The following is an 18,942-nucleotide window of genomic DNA, read 5'->3' as shown; positions in this document are numbered from 1 at the left end:
CTGAATATATACCATATACAATAATTTTCCTTGTTATGTGTTTCATTTTGTTTTAGTCTCTGAGCCCTGGAGTCTCCAGGGACAGCAGCACCAGCTATACTGAAACCAAAGATCCCTCTTCTGGTCAGGAGGTTGCAACTCCACCAGTGCCACAACTGCAGGTCTGTGAGCCAAAGGAGAGGACTTCCACCTCCTCATCCTCTGTCCAAGCAAGGCGTCTGAGTCAGCCTGAATCAGCTGAAAAGCATGTGACCCAGAGGTTACAGCCTGAGCGGGTAGGCTATTGTGACCCCTCCCTATACAGAGATGGAGGATTAAGCAAGATCTTCCCTCTTGTCTTTGCTATAAAACTTAAAAGTTAAGTCTAGACAAGGTTCAGTAGAAATGTAGTGGGTACCTGTTAATCCTGCTTAACTCATTTCCAGCTCCCTGGTTCATAGAAGTTCTACATGAGGCTGAGCAGCAGGGTTATCTCCAGGGCCCCCAGGGTCAATTCTTCCTCATAACTCCTCCTTGTATCTGCCAAAAGGAAGTCAGCCTTTTCTCAGTTCTCTCAAAAAAGAATTCTGTCAGAACAAGGATCACCGAGGAAAAGGAAAAAAATTTAAAATTCTGATAAAATGATTACTGGCATAAATATTCTTTAAGTACCTATTTTTAAGCCATGTTCCTTTCCTTATTCTAAAATGAAATAACAGATACAGAGGGCCGTGTGTGGAGCTGGTACTGTGTATGTCCTGCCCTGCCTTTTTCAGGCTCCAGGTAGAAGAAAAGGAACCAAGCAGATCTAAATGTTTTGCTCTGTTCGTTTTTGCTGTCTCCTGACAGGGGAGCCCAAAGAAGTGTGAAGCTGAAGAGGCAGAGCCACCAGCTGCCACACAGCCCCAAACCTCAGAGACTCAGACCTCTCATCTGCCAGAATCAGAAAGAATTCATCACACTGTGTAAGTGATATATCTCGACCGGGGTATAACAAGGAACTATGAGTGTGCGATAGTTCTTCGCTCCCTAGGGTTCTTTGACTAAGCAGTCCTAGTTTCCTTTTAAAACATAAAGGCAGAGCTTTATCTGGACAAAGGCTAGACTTCAGTTACTATGTTGGGAGCTGCCACCTTTAAGGTAACCTGAAAAGTGGTCGTCAGGGCACAAGGAAAACTCACCTGGGATCATCCAGCCAAAATAGTCAACTCCTTTAAGATTTAGGCAATAGAAGCTTCTGCTTCCACACTCAAAACCATGTAAGGGAATTGACTCAGGGCATCTTAATCTTTAACTCATGTTTACCTAGGAACCCAGTTTAATAAAGGATATTGAGGGTCTTAATAAAGGCACAGCTGGGTGCTATTTTTTAGTTTGTGCATTTTCCCTAGTTCCCTAGTTACTACCTGTCATTAAGCTATCCTAGTTCTGCTAGGATATCCTAGTTCTTACAGCATACAGTACAGCAAATTATGAAGTTCCTTTCAAGTCAGAAGTTTGTTCCTGGGCCCTTAAGACCATTTGATTGAACTTAAAATTTATACAATTAATGTGAGTTTTTAAAATCTTTATATTAAGTCCTAGAGAAATACTCATATCAGGTTAAATTAGAATTAAATAGGTATGTCATTCATTCTTCTGAGATAGGTATTATAAATTAAGAAGCCAATGAGCCAGAATTCCTGGCTTCAAAGTCTCCTGGGAAATGAAAAAATGAAGCCTTATGGGAATAAGATTGCGTAGCTTTTAGACATCAGGAACCCTGAACTGCTTTGTAGAATGTCCTGTGTAGACTGTTAGCCTAAAGTTATTCTATACTTGTTTTTATGCCATATTAACACTAATGCTACCAGTATGATTTCCCCTATATGTAATTGTCTAATAATTTATACTCTTCTGAGAGCTTCAAACTGTACTTTAACTCTGACTTTTGGAGGGTAGTGGGCAGGTGACATGATTTATCTCATTTGCCTGTGACTTTAATGATAGTTTTATAGACCTTACTATATAGCTTTTACCTGGGGGTATACCCTTGCTGAGGGGTATAATCCTTGTCCATTCTGACAGTCTTACCTCTGCTGCCATCTTGTGGCTGTTAACATTTTTTGTTTGGCAGCCAAAAGTTCACTCTACTTCCTTTGAAATTTTTTTGTTTTTCCCTTCTGGAATGGGTACGCTATCCTTTGGAAAAGGGTTTTTCTTCTAGGACCATAAAGTGAAAACTCAGCGGATTCTGGAAGGTATTCAGGATTTCCCAGCTACATCATCGATGAGGAAATGGGGTGACATTTTCTCTTCCATATCCCTCAACCAGACATAATACCTGCCCCCCTCCTCCCAATTCCATGGAGGTACATTTTGCATTCCATTTTACAAAAGCATGTCCTTTGTGAAATGGCAGTTTTGAAGTGGGTATTGACAGCCTGCTACTAATCGGGCCTGAGGAACTGCTTCCGATGCACCTTGGGAAGAAAGTGATTTTCTGAAAAGCTCTTTGCTAGCCTTAAAATTCTGTGGGTTTATGAGATCCTAGCAACAGAAAGGCATTTTATTTTGTTTTGAAGCAGCTTTTTTTCTGGACATTCCCATGCAAGTCCAGGGCACATGAAGCTTGGAGTCATAGAGTTTCCTGTCCCCCCACTCCAGGTAAAGGTGGTTTTGATCTTCATTTTATGACTGAGATAATTTAGTCACATTGATTCTAATAAGATGATAGGCAAGTGGCATCTTGGGCAAATACTTAGATTGTCCATTGTTGCCTAGGCCCGCTTCAGTGGAGTAGTGTATAGAAGGGAAATGCAGTCTTCACTGAGGAGCAGTTCACACACATCACTCGTACCTGCTTTCCTTCTACCTGCCTGTCACATGGTTTGTTCAACATTCTAACAAAACAGCATGCCCAGAAGCCTAAACCCATAGGCATTGGATCTGGTAAATAAATCTTTGAGAAGGTTGCATACATTTCTGGAGGCCCTACCACAACTGATTAACAACACCCTTCCTGGTCTCTTACCCCTCCAGAGTGTTAAGTGTGCAGTCTGGCAGCCCTCTAGAGCTCTGGCCAATTTTGAAAGCGTAATCAACAATGCTAAATGGAAAAGACCATTTATGGCAAGGCCAGGCGTGGTGACTCATGCCTGTAATTGCAGCACTTTGGGAGGCCAAGGCAGGTGGATCACCTGAGGTCAGGAATTCGAGACCAGCCTTACCAACATGGTGAAACCCCGTCTCTACTAAAAATACAAAATTAGCCGGGCGTGGTGTGCACCTGTAATCCCAGCTACTCAGGAGGCTGAGACAGGAGAATCGCCTGAACCCGGGAGGCGGAAGTTGCGGTGAGCTGAGATCACGCCATTGCACTCCAGCCTGGGCAACAAGAGCGAAACTCCGTCTCAAAAAAAAAAAAAATGGAAAAGACCATTTATGGTCTAACCTTGGTTTTTCTGTCTGTCTCAACAAGAAGTCATATGACTTAAAAAAACAGAGCAGTAAAGTGTTAAAAAAAAAAAAAAAATTAGACTTCAAGGACCTGTCACCATTTGGAAGAGATTGACTGACTTTTTGCTGTGTTTGGTTAAATCCATTCTGATTCTGATTGTGCCTGAGGAATTCTAAATTTATGAGGTAAGGTGTCTTTTTCATTGCTTGGAGCAGGAATTTGTGGGTCCTCAGTCCTGTTTCCGTTGAGCGCTGTTCAAAACTCTGGTCTTCTGCCTTCTATGGGTATAACAAAAATGTCCCCATATAGCAGAAAATAATGGTATTCTCTTTTTACTTAAAAAAAAAAACAAAAAACAAAGGGGAAGAAAGAAAAGAGGGGATTTGTTTGTGTGGGCAGCTGTATCATTCAGCTGTAGTTAATTCAGACCTGGATTTCTCTAGATACAACCTTCCTGTATGCACAGACCTAGCAGGCAATAGCAGTTTTAGGCTCTTGGTACAATGCATGTTTGTCCTTCTGCCTGTGTAGGAGGAAGGTAATGGTTCCTTAAGCCAATATGATGGTGTAATTGATATTCCCCAGGGGACATACAATGCCAATATCCCAAATGATGCATGAAAAAGCAGAATTTGTTGTCATCAATAGAGTTTGCTCCACTGAGAAATTATCTAAGGACATATACCCCAAAATCTTACTGTTCTAGGTTATCTTGGGGCCAGTATGCTTCTGAGGGTATCTAGTCCCACTGTTTCTTATTAAATTTTCACGTCAGTTTTTCAGCTCCTCGTGAATTTTCTATAATAACTAAAATTTCAACATATATGCCTATAGGAATTTCCTTTTCCATTAGCTTCTCTGAATCTCATATTCACATATGAGTTGTAATGTGATATTATTAGCCTCCAAATAGTTGTACCCTTTTCTTCTGGGCTTCTTTGTGTACTGTTTACTTATGGGTAGATATCCCCACTGCTTATTCTGTGCAGTTTCACAGACTGTTAAGCTATGTTGGGCTCTGACACATGGTTAACAAGGTTTTGGTACTAGTCCTGCAAGTAGATAGAGTCCATTTTGGGGACAGTTTCAAGGATTCCTCTTTATCTTTTTTCTTTTTTGGAGACAGAGTCTCACTCTGTCACCCAGGCTGGAGTGCAGTGGCCCGATCTCTGCTCACTGCAGCCTCCGCCTCCTGGGTTCCAGCAATTATCATGCCTCAGCCTCCTGAGTAGCTGGGACTATAGACGCGGCTGCCACACCCTGCTAATTTTTCTATTTTTAATAGAGATGGGGTTTCACCATGTTGGCCAGGCTGGTCTCAAACTCCTGGCCTCAGGCAGTCCTCCTGTCTCAGCCTCCCAAAGTGTTGGTATTACAGGCGTGAGCCACCATGCCCGGCCCTCATTATTGTCTGAAAATAAAATGTTCGGAATTGTTGGGTCCCACAGAATTGATCATGGGGAAATAGAAAACACACGCCTCTTGTGTCTTAAGAGGGTAAAGGAGAACGTGGTAAGATTCTTATTCTTAAAAAAAAGAAATTTTAGGCCGGGTGCGGTGGCTCACGCCTGTAATCCCAGCACTTTGGGAGGCCGAGGCGGGCGGATCACGAGGTCAGGAGATGAGACCATGCTGGCTAACACGGTGAAACCCCGTCTCTACTAAAAATACAAAAAATTAGCCGGGCGTGGTGGCGGGCGCCTATAGTCCCAGCTACTCGGGAGGCTGAGGCAGGAGAATGGCGTGAACCCGGGAGGCGGAGCTTGCAGTGAGCCGAGATCGCGCCACTGCACTCCAGCCTGGGCGACAGAGCGAGACTCCGTCTCAAAAAAAAAAAAAAAAAAAAAAAAAAGAAAATTTCGGCCGGGCATGATGGCTCATGAGCGCCTGTAATCCCAGCACTTTGGGAGGCCGAGATGCGCGGATCACAAGGTCAGAAGATCGAGACCATCCTAGCTGACACAGTGAAACCCCGTTTCTACTAAAAATACAAAAAATTAGCCGGGTGTAATGGAGGGTGCCTGTAGTCCCAGCTGCTCGTGTAATGGAGGGTGCCTGTAGTCCCAGCTGCTCGGGAGGCTGAGGCAGGAGAATGGTGTGAACCCCGGAGGCGGAGCTTGCAGTGAGCTGAGATTGTGCCACTGCACTCCAGCCTGGGCAACAGAGTGAGACTCCATCTCAAAAAAAAAAAAAAAAAGGAATTTTCAATAACAAAATTTCTCAAAATCAGCCACTTCTGCAGAGGCATATTAGCAGCTGAGAGTATTTTAGGACAGTGGATAAACAGCATTTTATTTGAGGATGGCTGAAGGTAACATTTTCTGTGGTGTAACATTCTTTGTGGGGATTCTATTAAAAATTTTTTTTTCTTTTTTTTGAGATGGAGTTTTGCTCTTGTTGCCCAGGCTGGAGTGCAATGGCACGATCTCGGCTCACCACAACCTCTGCATCCTGGGTTCAAGTGATTCTCCTGCCTCAGCCTCCCGAGTAGCTGGGATTACAGGCATGCGCCGCCACGCCCAGCCAATTTTGTGTTTTTAGTACAGACAGGGTTTCTCCATGTTGGTCAGGCTGGTGATCCGCCCACCTCAGCCTCCTAAAGTGCTGGGATTACAGGCGTGAGCCACCACGCCCAGCCAAAAAAATTTTTTTTCAATAAGAAAACTTTTAGGTTAGCAAGCATTTAGTAAGTGTCCACTTGGTACCCACAATGATACCCTAATTCAGAAATAGTTAGGGAACATTACTTTGTGTTAGGCCCTGGGCTAGGGGCCAAGAGATGCAATCCCTACCCTTGAGGAATTATGCAGGGTAGAGATGGGGGGCAGATAAAGTAGCAGTTATTATACAGAGTGATAAGGGCATTGCTGAAAACCTGTCATGCCAATCACTGAATGGCTTTGCCTCAGAAAACAAGCAGTCTACTCTTTTGAGGAAACTCAGACCCCCAGAGGTGGCATCAGATGAGATAATGGCCTATTAAGTGTGCATGTATTTTACATGTATCTGTACCTTCACTTGGGGTGTCCTCCAAGCCAGACTCTTAAGAGCTAACACTTAACTACACTGTTCCATGAAATAGGTATTGTCACTATGCCCACTTTGCAGATTACAAGACAGATATACAGAACCAGGAACTTGCCTACTATCACACAACTTTTAACAGAGTGGGGCTAGCCAGTCTGACTCCAGAGTCTTCACTCTTAACCCTGAGCAGACAGGGACCACTATGTGAAAGGAAACATTTAAAGTAATGTATAAATATGGCCACTTTAGCATGCAGTTGGCATTGTAAGTGTAAGATTTTAAGCAGCGGGGAGAAAATTTCATTCCTAGCTAAAAGCTCAAATGTTACACGAGACACTGAGCTTTGGTTCTCAGAAGTTTATCTTAGTGTAAACTTCTACTGCCACTAGGACACAAAAGGAACATCTCTGCAGTCAACAAATAAGCATTTTGAGTATCTACTGAGCACTTTTTGAATTATTAGCATCTGTTTCCCACTTTGGTCTAGTGAAGATTCCCATGATTAATATTTTCTGCTTAGTTCCCAGTCGCTTTCTGCCCAGCTGATCTCCCCCGCCCCATATAGCAGCACTCTCACTTCACTGTCTTATCTACTTTAGAGCCTCACCTTGGAGCCCTTGCTTCAAGAAGTGGCCTTCAAGCTTCAGCTACCCAAGGTCCCCTTGCCCTGTTTATCCTTTCTTTTTCTGGCCCGAGTGGACCCTGGGGCAGGGTGACCTTATTAAAGACTCTATAAAACAAAGTTGTCTGTCATCTCTTCAGAGACACCAACCCTGCCCCCCTTCTACTGGTATTTGAAAAAAGAACTCTCCCTGCTATCCACTTCCCTCCACCATCCCTGGGAAAAGGACATGTTGGAGTATTAACACGTGGTCATTGCCAGGGTGAGCAGCCAGTTACTGTAGTGATTGGATAGTGACAATTCCCATCCCACCTCCCTACCTGCAGCATCTGACTGGTTGGTCTGGTTTCAGTGTTCCATGCCTAGATTACTGGATAGAGGATGGTAGGCACATAAAACATTGCTCATGCCCCACCCTCTATCCAGCTTTCATTACCATCCTTCTTTAATCACTTTTCAACTTTGGCTTTATCGTTCTTATTTAATCCTTTTTCACTCCCACCTCTACTATTTGCCTGCCTTCTATTCTCTCTATTTTCTAGAATCTTCCAATCAAGCAGCTGTAACTTTACATGTCCTCCACCCAGCCCCCTCCCCTGCCCCCTGGGAAGACCAGGAGGGAGCACTCCAGCCCTGGGGGGTTAAGCCTCTGTAGCTGCTGTAACTTGAGAAAAGAAGGCCAGGCCTCTGGAGCCAGCAGTCAGCTCCCTGTGGCCTGCCAAAGGATAAGAACCTTGCTCACTCAGCTCCCTCCCTCTTTTCTTTCCCCTCCCCTGCTGCAGCAAGGCCCTCCCCCATCCGCACACACAGGCTGCTGGGTAAGTGGCAAGATGGCTCCCCTGCATGTCTCCGGCTGATCGCTGCCGCTCCGCCAATACAATAGAGCCAGCCACTACCAGCAGCCTGGCCCTCTTCCTCCTTCTCCAGAGAGACCAATCCAGCCGAACTCGGGGTTTGCCGTGAGGACTTAACGCTTATCTCTTAAAAGCCAGATCTGTTTTAGCCTCCCCGCACCACCACCACCTCCCCTTCCATTTACCATTTTTTGGATCCCCGGTTGCTACATCTCAATTTTCTCTCTCTGGATCGGGTGGCTGGGGAGGAGGTGGTGGGATCTTGGAACAAGGAAGGTGTGGTTTTTTTTCTTTATTTTTTTTAGGATTTTTTTTGTTTGGTTTTTGTTATTTCTTCCATTCCAGAAAGGGATAAACAGCACTTCCAGGGGGAGAAAAAAAATCATGTTATCAGAAAGCAAAGAAGGGTGAGAGCTTCACATTTCCATGTATGCCTTTTCCCCACCGCTCTAGCTCCCTTCATCTTCCTTCTCTTCCTCATGGCTTTCATTCCGTCTTTCGTTTTGGTTTGTTTTCAGTCATTCTGCTTTCCCCCTTTGTCCTTCCTGCCCAGTTTCTAATTGGCCCCACATGCCCTTTCTGTATGGGAAATAGATATTTTTTTTTGTATAAGCCTTTTCTCTAGATGTAAGCAGCTAAATCTCGTGTTTCTGTGGGGGCCTGTTTAGCTGGGGGCACAGTTCCGATTTTCCCCTCCCCCTAACCCCCCTAGTGCATCCCTTCTTGACTGCTCTAGGGAGGTTCTTCTGACCTCTGAGTGTCAGTCAGCCAGCCTGTTGGGAATGCTGACTTTTCTGGTGGTGGTTATCGGCCTGGGAGGCTTGGTTTCCCCTCTCCTGAGCCTTAGGCCTCTGATCATCTTGATTTGATTTTTTTTGCTTGGTGTTTGGGTGGTAGAGGGGGTGAGATTTGAGATAGAAGTTGGGGACGAAGACAGAAATCAAAGGTGGAAAGATAGTTTATCTGAAGTGAATCTCTGGGATTCTTTGCCTGAAATGGGAGCTAACTTGTGAGATTAAGAGTGGGAGAGTGGGTTTGGTGTTCGTGGGGGAAGCTGCCTGTGTGGGGGAGGGTGTGTCCTGACTAGGAGGCCTGCTCTCTTTATCTCTTGGAAGTTGGAATGAGGGAGTGGGAGAAACTGGGTGAAAGCCGAATGTAGGAACAGTTTCTACACCTCTGAGCAGGTAAAAGTGGCCCTAATCTTCTCTGAGCTCTCATACTCAATTCAGCAGTTTTAATTTTTCCTTTTGAATGAGAGAGGGTCCTTGAAGCTTGAACCTTCACCAGGCCTGCTGCTTCCCTGCAGTTCCCACCCCCTGCCCCGCACCCCCCACCCCCCACCATTTTCTCCATTCTGGTGTCTCCAGATCCTGAGGATCAGCAGGCCTTTACTTATTAAGCAGTTGATTAAACACAGGTCAGGCTTTTTTGCCAAAGCCGTGGCCATTCTTTCTTGTCTTTTTAAGGGAATCGGGCTTCCCTTCGTTTCTCGTGCAATTTTGCCATATAAAGGTGCCTTTGGCCAGGGAGACTGAGGCCACAGGGTTGTGGGCAAATCACAGTCACTTTTGTGGGACTATTTTCAGAGGAGGGTTTTTCTCCTTTCATATAAGAGTACTCTGGTGAGTTATTACCTGAGAATAGTTGGAGTCCTAACCCCACAAAAGACAACTTTTAACTCATCTGGGCAATGGGTAGATGTGGTTGCTGTGATCCACGCTCTTTCCCCAAGGAAAATCTATTTCCCACTTTTCCCATTGGGACAAGGTCTCTAACCTTGATCAGAAAAGCAGCCCTCCTAATCCCACCCAAGTGATGAGGCAGGAGGGTTTCCTGACCCAGTAACTAACATCTTGCTCTCTCTTCCCCTTGGTTCTTTTCTGCCCGCCCCCCCACCACCACTCCCCCCTCCTGTCAGTGAGGAGAAGGAGGAAGTGACCATGGACACAAGTGAAAACAGACCTGAAAATGATGTTCCAGAACCTCCCATGCCTATTGCAGACCAAGTCAGCAATGATGACCGCCCGGAGGGCAGTGTTGAAGATGAGGAGAAGAAAGAGGTAAACATCCAAGCCACCTATTGGGGCGGGTGGGCAGGAATGGACCTAGGGGAAAGAGTAGAGCACTCTAGTGATCCCTCTTACATGGTGGGTTAACTTAAAGGAGGGATGAGGCAGGGACTTGGATCAGAATAGGGCCAAGGGAGAATTCGCTGGTTTAGCAAGGGAGACCCCTTGTGATGGGGACAGGGCTCATTCATTTTCCTTTCCTTGTTGGGGAAGTAGTGCCCAGACTCTAGACGTTTGTAACTAACGGGAAAGTCTGATAATGGCCCTTTATCTAAGATTTATGTTCAGCTTTTCCTGCTGTCTTCCCAAGCTTCTCCTGGTGGTAACTCCTTTAGCTTTCCCTCCTTTTTAAAAGCCTGATGGAGCCCAACGCCATCTAGTGGACATTAGTGGTTCTCACCAGACCAGCCATGCTGAGAAATTTTTGTTCCTCCTCTGCCCCCCAGTGGTCTGACTGCAGAGATGTAGCTACTTAGAAGCCAGCACTTGTGATCCGGAAGGCCCCTTCTCAGTTACCTGTGACCCCTCTACCTCCTTTTTTGGCATATGTTATCTTGTGTCCTGCACCCACTTCAGGGGGCTTCCCCCATCAGAGCCAGCGAAGTCTTCTTGGCTCTTAAAGTAATTGAGACAGAATGAGCTGGGTTTAGGAGAGGGGTAACAAGGTGGGAGGGACTGTTGTGTGTGTAGCCTTTTTCTGGTGTGTGTTGCGGGGGTGGGGGCCGGTGAAAGTGATTTGATGTGCAGAATATTATTTATTACAAGGTCCTTCTTCCCCGTAAAACTTTGTCCAAGTACCTCATGTACGGTAATCCGCCCGTAAAATATAACCCTGCCCAACTGGCCAATCGCTGATGCCGCCTCTTCCTCTGGACCCACCCGCTGCTACTGAGCTGCCCAATCAGAGCCAAGTCTGCTATCCAGGTGTCTTGGCCAGAGGGGGGCATGTATATGGGCTCCTGTGATGGGCCCCCTTTTGCCTCCCTGTCTTGCTTACATCAGGGGGCCAAGAAGAACACTGTTCTGGAGAGACTTGTATTGAGCAAGCAAAAAACATTTGGAAAGGGGTGGACTTGCATCATCTCCCTACTTGGGACACCCCAAGAAGAGCTTGTGCCAGTGCTGGGGCGCCTGCCCACATGCCCTTGCCCTTTTGAGGACTGTGGGTTGCCTTGTTTGCTACAGACTGTTGGGATCCCCATCTAGGGCACCAAGACCTCCTAAAGTTTGTGATCGCAGTGCCATGCTGTAAAACACTGAGTGGGACCCTCTACTTAAGCTGTGACGACTAGGAACCGTGCAGAGGAGTCTAGGGTCTGAGCCCCCGGGGATTTAATGCTGATGACAGCCCAGCCCATGTGTCACCACTTGCTCATCAGATGGACTTTCCTTTGGTCCCTGTTGTCCATGGTGAAGGGCAGCATGTTGGTTGCTCCAACTTCTCCTCCATCCCTGGAGGCAGGGACTCATTTCATCCACCTGACTGGAACCACTGTCTCAGCTGGAGTCCCTGAGGAGATGCCAGCCACAACTCTCCGAAGAGAAGTTTTCTGACCTTGCTGCTGAATGTCTGCCAGGTCCTGGGGTATTCACCTACCCCCAGGCTACCTTCATCAGAGGCTCCATGATCCCACTCGGTGAGAGGACCCCCTCCCCAGTTACAGGCAGAGGAGAAAGGGACTCTGGAGTCATCACCTGGATTCCAAGTATTGGGTGGTGTTATTGCTGCAGCTTGCCACTGGTGGACATAGGGTCCTGCCTGCCTCTCACGATAAAAGGCAAGGATCATTCCTGCTACTCACAGGCCATCTCATCAGGGACTGCAAGATGATGTCCCTACAGGGCCAGGACTGATGTCTCTGCCCCTTTCCCCCCTCTATCCCTCGCTGAGCCTGGCCACCGCCAGTGAACTGTCTTGACATCATGGAAACTGGGCAGCGTCCCCCCACACGTTTCCCTCCCGCCCCCCCTGCGCCCCTGGGAGGACTCTGGCAGTGCCGTGCTGACTACCACGCCGTGCGCCCACCTTTTTTGCCAACCCAACCCCCCACCAATTGCACAGCGCCTAGCAGGGAGGGCTCATTCTGATTGGACCGGCGGTTGACTAGATACAGTACACAGTGAGGTGCGATTGGCTGAACTGAAGATCCCAGGTGTGAGATGGTACCTGGAACATTTGTCATATTCCTAGTTTATTTTCTTCTTTATTTTCTTCTTCTTTTTTTAATATTTTATTTTATTTTTTTCTATATCTTTATTTTTTCTGATTTCTTTTATTTATTTATTTGGTTCATGTTTTTCCTGTTTTAATTAAGACCTTTTTTTTTGTTTTGTTTTTCTCACTAACTTACCCATCGAGAGCGGCCCAGCTAGGGGTCAGGCTGGCCCTTAACAGAGACCAAGGAGACTTGGTTAGACGACACAAACGGGGCTGCGGGTGGGGGTGGATGGGAAAGGGATTTCATCACGAGGTTTCTGCCCTACCCTTTAGAAGAGTGGTAGAGTGGTCTTAGTTTTTCCAGAAATAAGCACCTACACTTAAAAATACTCTATTCCCTTTTTCTCTCTCACTTTTTTTCTCCCCCCCCCCCCCCATTGTCTTTCGTCATTCACCCACTGAGTGTTTGGGGTAGAGACTTGTCCCAAAGATGTCTTCTGGTCTTTGGCAGAGCCCCTAAGGCTTGAGCCCTGGTTGGAGAGGAAACAGTAAGACTCTGCTGGAGCTCCCTGCGGTGGCTGGAAAGTCTAAGGATCTCCTTGGGGACAATCTGCCCTTCATAAAAACCTTCCTTTATCAAAGACACCTTTGAGTTTTTTTTTGCTAGCACTTGGCTCAAGAGCCTCATCTCCAGTGGGTCTGGTGCTGCCCTTTTCCACAGTGTGGTGGGGGTCTGGGCAGTCTTGACATGACAGTCTGCTGTCCAAGCATCTCAAAGCCATTGTCAGTGGGCATCAGTCTGGCCATTGAAGAAAGGAGGGTTACCTTGTTGAAGTTGCCATCCAAAGTTGGTTTTCCTTGTTTCCTCGAGTTAGCAAGGAAGGACCTGGGAGGACTAGATGACCCAGTTTGGGGCACAGTTTGTTTGGCTTGGTGTCCTCTCGACTCAGACGGTGAAAGAGGGGGCATGACCAACATCTTTAAGGGGCTGAGAGGCTACTGAACTCCTCTTCCAGCTTATTTCTGGTTAAGCTAATACACAGGTGTGATACGGAGTAGATGACTTTTCCCTGCTCTGATGTTTAGTTTTATTTTTTTCTCTAACTTGCATTGATTCTGCTTCGTTTTTGCCGTTTGCCGCTTCTGTTTTGGTCTCTGTCTGTCTCTGTGTCTCTCTCTGTCTCTCTCTCTCACTCTATCTGTGTCTTTGGAGGCTAAGCTAAGACTGCCCCATCTAACCTCCTTCCCCCCTCTCTGTGGGGTGTCTCTCTTTCTCTTTTTTTTCCCCTTTTTCTTCTTCATACAGAGCTCGCTGCCCAAATCATTCAAGAGGAAGATCTCCGTTGTCTGTAAGTCTAGCCCCAAATCCCTGATAAAAGTCAGGAATACCATAAAAACCAGCATTCATTGAGAACCAGAATTTCATTCTCAGTGGCATTCTTGGGTCACTCCCTCCTGCCCCACCCCTTGTGCCTAGCAAATCTGAATCCTTTCCTATGTAGGGTTTCATTTTGGAATTCAAAACTTGAGACAATCCCCATCATATTGCTCCAGTCACATTTTAATGAGATACAGTGTGAGGTGTCTGAGACCATGTCCCATTTAGCCTTAGAGGCATTTATTCTTTCAGATACCTGAATACTCAACAAGGAATGAGTTTCAGGGACTCCTATGTGATGCTTAGCAGTTTATGAATTATTCTGGGTATTTTGTTGTTGTTTTTTTGAGACAGAGTCTCCCTCTGTAGTACCCTAGGCTGGAGTGCAGTGGTGCGATTTTGGCTCACTGCAACCTCCGCCTCCGGGTCCCAGTTCAAGCAATCCTCCTCAGCCTCCTGAGTAACTGGAATTAGAGGCATGTGCCACCATGCCCAGCTAATTTTTGTATTTTTAGTAGAGATGGGGTTTCACCATGTTGGACAGGCTGGTCTTGAACTCCTGATCTTGTGATCCGCCTGCCTTGGCCTCCCAAAGTGTTGGGATTACAGGCGTGAGCCATCGTGCCTGACCTTGTTTATGCGTTATTCTAAGAGAGCACCTGAGGAAATGAAAGTGCCCCACACCTCAAACTAACAATTTTAACATTTTCCCCAATGAGGAACTCTAGATTACAAAAGTATAATAGATGTTTATAACTTAAATATCAATCTGTAGTGTGAAAATTAAAGGAAGACCAGATCCCATCATGATCTTAGTTCTGCCTAGATGTTAGTATCACAGTGTTCTTGTTTCTTCTGCATTTACATGTCCTTCTCAGTTTTTCTTCCACACTACTTAAGATATTACTGTCTACCATTAAAAGTTTAAACGGCTCATCAAACTAGCTACCCCTCCCTTACTGCTTTTAGATCAGTGTTCAGTCTGAAGCCATGGTTTCCCCAGTTCCCAAATATGATTTCTTTTCTTTTTTTTTTTTTTGAGACGGAGTCTCGCTCTGTCACCAGGCTGGAGTGCAGTCAGTGGCACGATCTTGGCTCACTGCAGCCTCCGCCTCCCGGGTTCAAGCAATTCTCCTGCCTCAGCACCCTGAGTAGCTGGGATTACAGGCGTGCACCACAACGCCTGGCTAATTTTTGTATTTTTAGTAGAGATGGGGTTTCACCATGTTGGTCAGGCTAGTCTCAAACTCCTGACCTCGTGATCCACCCGCCTCGGCCTCCCAAAGTGCTGGGATTACAGGCGTGAGCCACCACACTCAGCCTCCAAATATGATTTCTTTAAGTTAACCTTTTACCAAAACTCCAGCCAGAGGTAACCTGTAGGTATTATGGTTTGAACTAGCAGAGGTCCTGAGACCATCTAACTGTTGGGTCTATTTCTTGGGGACAGCAGCTACCAAGGGGGTGCCAGCTGGAAACAGTGACACAGAGGGGGGCCAGCCTGGTCGGAAACGACGCTGGGGAGCCAGCACAGCCACCACACAGAAGAAACCTTCCATCAGTATCACCACTGAATCACTAAAGGTGAGGTGGGAGGAGCCAGGGAAGGGAGGATGAGACCTGTTAAGGTGGGAGTAGACATGGGCCCAGTGTAACGGGGTGGGGGGTATCTGTGTCCCAGAGCCTCATCCCCGACATCAAACCCCTGGCGGGGCAGGAGGCTGTTGTGGATCTTCATGCTGATGACTCTCGCATCTCTGAGGATGAGACAGAGCGTAATGGCGATGATGGGACCCATGACAAGGGGCTGAAAATATGCCGGACAGTCACTCAGGTAAGGCTTCTGCACCCCAGTGTCAGGGGAAAGGTGGGAGCAGTAGATGCAGAGCAGCTAGCTGAGGAGCTGAGATAAAGTCTTTGGAGGGAACTTCCCTGTCTGTGCAGAGGGTTGGGTTGACTGACACTTTCAGGGGTCAGACTACCAAATCCAGCTGGCTACCTGTTACAAATAAAGTTTGATTGGAACACAACCACACGAGTTCATTCACTTTTGTCTGTGGCTGTTTGTTCACTACAACATCACCGGAGTTGAGTAGTTGCAACAAACTATGTGGCCTGCAAAACCTGAAGTACTGCTTTGCTCTACAGAAAAAATTTACTAACTCCTGCCTTAGTTTTCCTCAAGGCAAAGTTGAGGCACTAACAATCCCAGGATCTGGTAGAAGTGAGCTGATAACGAAATACCCCTAGCGGAAGGAACATGCTAGGTTGACTGCTACTCTCACCAGGGAACCAGAGGCTGAAAAGAATATGCCAGTTTGGTGTTTAACAGACCTGCTGTGTTCTCTGACACCTTGATAGGTAGTACCTGCAGAGGGCCAGGAGAATGGGCAGAGGGAAGAAGAGGAAGAAGAGAAGGAACCTGAAGCAGAACCTCCTGTACCTCCCCAGGTGTCAGTAGAGGTGGCCTTGCCCCCACCTGCAGAGCATGAAGTAAAGAAAGGTGAGTGACATATTGTGAGAGAAATGTAATGCGGCTCCCTGAATTCTCAGAGCACCTCATTTGGATCGCTGAAAGCTTTGAATGTTTCCTGCCTTTCATTATATTTTTTCGTATATCATATCTTTCTCCTACATATTAAGTAAGCTACTTGAGGGCCAGATTTGACTCTGTTTAATCTTTGAATCTCCATGATGATGAGGTTAGCCTAGCACAGTACTTTGCAGATTATAGGTGCTCTCCACGTTTAGATTAAGGAGTGGCTGCTTGGTATAAAAGAAAGGGAACCGTGAGAGTTACATTGAGGGTGAAAAGAGCCAGTATTGCTTCCTACCAAAAGCTGTTCTTGTGGTCTTCTTGATAGTGACTTTAGGAGATACCTTAACTCGACGTTCCATTAGCCAGCAGAAGTCCGGAGTTTCCATTACCATCGATGACCCAGTCCGAACTGCCCAGGTGCCCTCCCCACCCCGGGGCAAGATTAGCAACATTGTCCATATCTCCAATTTGGTAAGTCATTGTTTCTCACCATCCCAGCTTGCTTAGTGGTTAAGTTTGAGCTTTAGGCTTATGCCTCCTAGGTTCCACTCATAGTTGAACTGGTCTACCAATAGATTAAGTTACTCACTGATCTTGAGTGAGTTACTTAACCTATTTACCCATCTAAAAATGAGGGGGAAAAGCTGTTGCCCTGCAGGGTTGTTTTGAGGACTTGCAGAAGGCCTCACATACAACGTCTCAATTAGTGCTGGGAAGCACCACCACTCTTCTCACATTCTTACTGCAAGGTTCCTAAACTCTCTGCCCTCCCCCAAACCTTGAAACTATACTCCTGTGACAGCAGCTCGGGAAATCTAAAGATTGGGTGGTGGTCTTGCCTTCTTCTAGACCCTGAAAGTCTATTTTCATTGGCAGGTCCGTCCTTTCACTTTAGGCCAGCTAAAGGAGTTGTTGGGGCGCACAGGAACCTTGGTGGAAGAGGCCTTCTGGATTGACAAGATCAAATCTCATTGCTTTGTAACGGTGAGGGGAAGAAGCTGATTCTATAGGTCATGGCATATATTTCCTTTTGTGACCAGTGTGGGCAGGTTTAAGGGTGTTGCAGCAAGTGGGAAGGGTTGCAGACACACTGTGACCCTCCATCTTCTCCCTTCCTCCACCAGTACTCAACAGTAGAGGAAGCTGTTGCCACCCGCACAGCTCTGCACGGGGTCAAATGGCCCCAGTCCAATCCCAAATTCCTTTGTGCTGACTATGCCGAGCAAGATGAGGTAAGAAACCTAGGGAGAGGAAAGAGAGGAGGGGCAGGGGAAGCCATTATCTGCTAGATTTCAGCTGAGATCCTTGCCAGACCTGCAGTCTCTGAGCTTCTGTTCTTTTCTCTTCTTCCTTGGCTTTGGTTCCTTTAATTGTACCATGGGCCTTCAAAGTGGTACCTGGGCTCCTTTTTTTTTTTTTTTTTTTTTTAAGACAGAGTCTCGCTGTCTCCCAGGCTGGAGTGCAGTGGCGCGATCTCAGCTCACTGCAAGCTCCGCCTTCCGGGTTCATGCCATTCTCCTGCCTCAGCCTCCCGAATAGCTGGGACTACAGGCGCCTGCCACCACGCCCGGCTAATTTTTTTGTATTTTCAGTAGAGACGGGGTTTCACTGTGTCAGCCAGGATGGTCTCGGTCTCCTGACCTCGTGATCTGCCCACCTCGGCCTCCCAAAGTGCTGGGATTACAGGCGTGAGCCACCGCACCCGGCCATCCTGGCTCCTTGAGTGGGAGTGATATCACCTCTATCCTAACTGTCCTTGTCCCTCCTCTCCCCACAGCTGGATTATCACCGAGGCCTCTTGGTGGACCGTCCCTCTGAAACTAAGACAGAGGAGCAGGGAATACCACGGCCCCTGCACCCTCCACCCCCACCCCCGGTCCAGCCACCACAGCACCCCCGGGCAGAGCAGCGGGAGCAGGAACGGGCAGTGCGGGAACAGTGGGCAGAACGGGAACGGGAAATGGAGCGGCGGGAGCGGACTCGATCGGAGCGTGAATGGGATCGGGACAAAGTTCGAGAAGGGCCCCGTTCCCGATCAAGGTCCCGTGACCGCCGCCGCAAGGAACGTGCGAAGTCTAAAGAAAAGAAGAGTGAGAAGAAAGGTAGGTACTTAGCTATGGGGTACGCATACCCACTAGTAGGTGGGAAAGGGACCCAGATGGGATGGGACAGAGGGTCAGATGCATCAAATCTGGTTCACTTTTTTCCACCTCAGAGAAAGCCCAGGAGGAACCACCTGCCAAGCTGCTGGATGACCTTTTCCGAAAGACCAAGGCAGCTCCCTGCATCTATTGGCTCCCACTGACTGACAGCCAGGTGAGTGCTCTTCTTCGTGCCCTGCTCCCTAATGGCACCGAGGCTTGAGGTCAGGGTGAGGGGAGATTCATGTGACTGCGAGAGTGAGTCGGCCCAAGTACTTCCTAGCTTTAGGATAAACTAAGCATCACAAAAAGGCAGTTTTCAGTTAATTGGTATAACATAGAGAAACCAGACTCAGGAGGGTAAAGATAGACACGCAGATAGCAGCTGAAGTTTGTGGATGTCTGGGAAGCTGGCTGTGCCGACCAGGCTTCTTAGCACTTGATTTTAGGCCGTGCGTGGTGGCTCACGCCTCTAATGCCAGCACTTTGGGAGGCTGAGTCGGGTGGATCACCTCAGGTCAGGAGTTCCAGACCAGTCTGGCCAACATGGAAACCCTGTCTCTACTAAAAATAACAAAAATTAGCCGGGTGCAGTGGCAAGCGCCCGTAATCCCAGCTACTTGGGAGGCTGAGGAGGAGAATTGCTTGAACCCGGGAGGCGGAGGTTGCAGTGAGCAGAGACCGTGCCATTGCACTCCAGCCTGGGCAACAAGAACAAAACTCTGTCTCAGACAAT

General features: G+C 47.2%; 1 protein-coding gene and 1 long non-coding RNA gene across 15 annotated transcripts in view; both read left to right on the top strand.

The window, feature by feature from the left end:
* Nucleotides 1–18,942, top strand: part of ACIN1 (apoptotic chromatin condensation inducer 1) — a 37,369-nt gene that overhangs the window by 16,454 nt on the left and 1,973 nt on the right. For 3 of the 14 annotated variants that reach the window (XM_016925873.4, XM_009427492.5, XM_054666385.2), the window contains 12 exons: nucleotides 57–275; nucleotides 829–944; nucleotides 9,840–9,981; nucleotides 13,455–13,497; nucleotides 14,977–15,110; nucleotides 15,208–15,360; nucleotides 15,888–16,029; nucleotides 16,391–16,536; nucleotides 16,942–17,049; nucleotides 17,190–17,297; nucleotides 17,843–18,167; nucleotides 18,281–18,381. In XM_016925873.4, coding sequence (XP_016781362.2) covers nucleotides 57–275; nucleotides 829–944; nucleotides 9,840–9,981; nucleotides 13,455–13,497; nucleotides 14,977–15,110; nucleotides 15,208–15,360; nucleotides 15,888–16,029; nucleotides 16,391–16,536; nucleotides 16,942–17,049; nucleotides 17,190–17,297; nucleotides 17,843–18,167; nucleotides 18,281–18,381 — 1,737 coding nt within the window. Of the gene's footprint in view, nucleotides 1–56; nucleotides 276–828; nucleotides 945–7,867; nucleotides 8,027–8,266; nucleotides 8,329–9,839; nucleotides 9,982–13,454; nucleotides 13,498–14,976; nucleotides 15,111–15,207; nucleotides 15,361–15,887; nucleotides 16,030–16,390; nucleotides 16,537–16,941; nucleotides 17,050–17,189; nucleotides 17,298–17,842; nucleotides 18,168–18,280; nucleotides 18,382–18,942 lie in introns of those variants that run through there. The other 11 variants (XM_016925876.4, XM_054666384.2, XM_063793229.1 and 8 more) reach the window with 6 other exon arrangements.
* LOC134808344 (uncharacterized) lies at nucleotides 2,544–2,942 on the top strand. Its single transcript, XR_010151073.1, has 2 exons — nucleotides 2,544–2,625; nucleotides 2,743–2,942. It is a non-coding gene; the product is annotated as an uncharacterized LOC134808344 (long non-coding RNA).

Source organism: Pan troglodytes, chromosome 15 (genome assembly GCF_028858775.2).
Source record: "Pan troglodytes isolate AG18354 chromosome 15, NHGRI_mPanTro3-v2.0_pri, whole genome shotgun sequence".
Classification (NCBI taxonomy): Eukaryota; Metazoa; Chordata; class Mammalia; order Primates; family Hominidae; genus Pan; species Pan troglodytes.
Note: the sequence above shows the minus strand (reverse complement) of the source record. Positions and strands in the feature narration are given on the sequence as shown.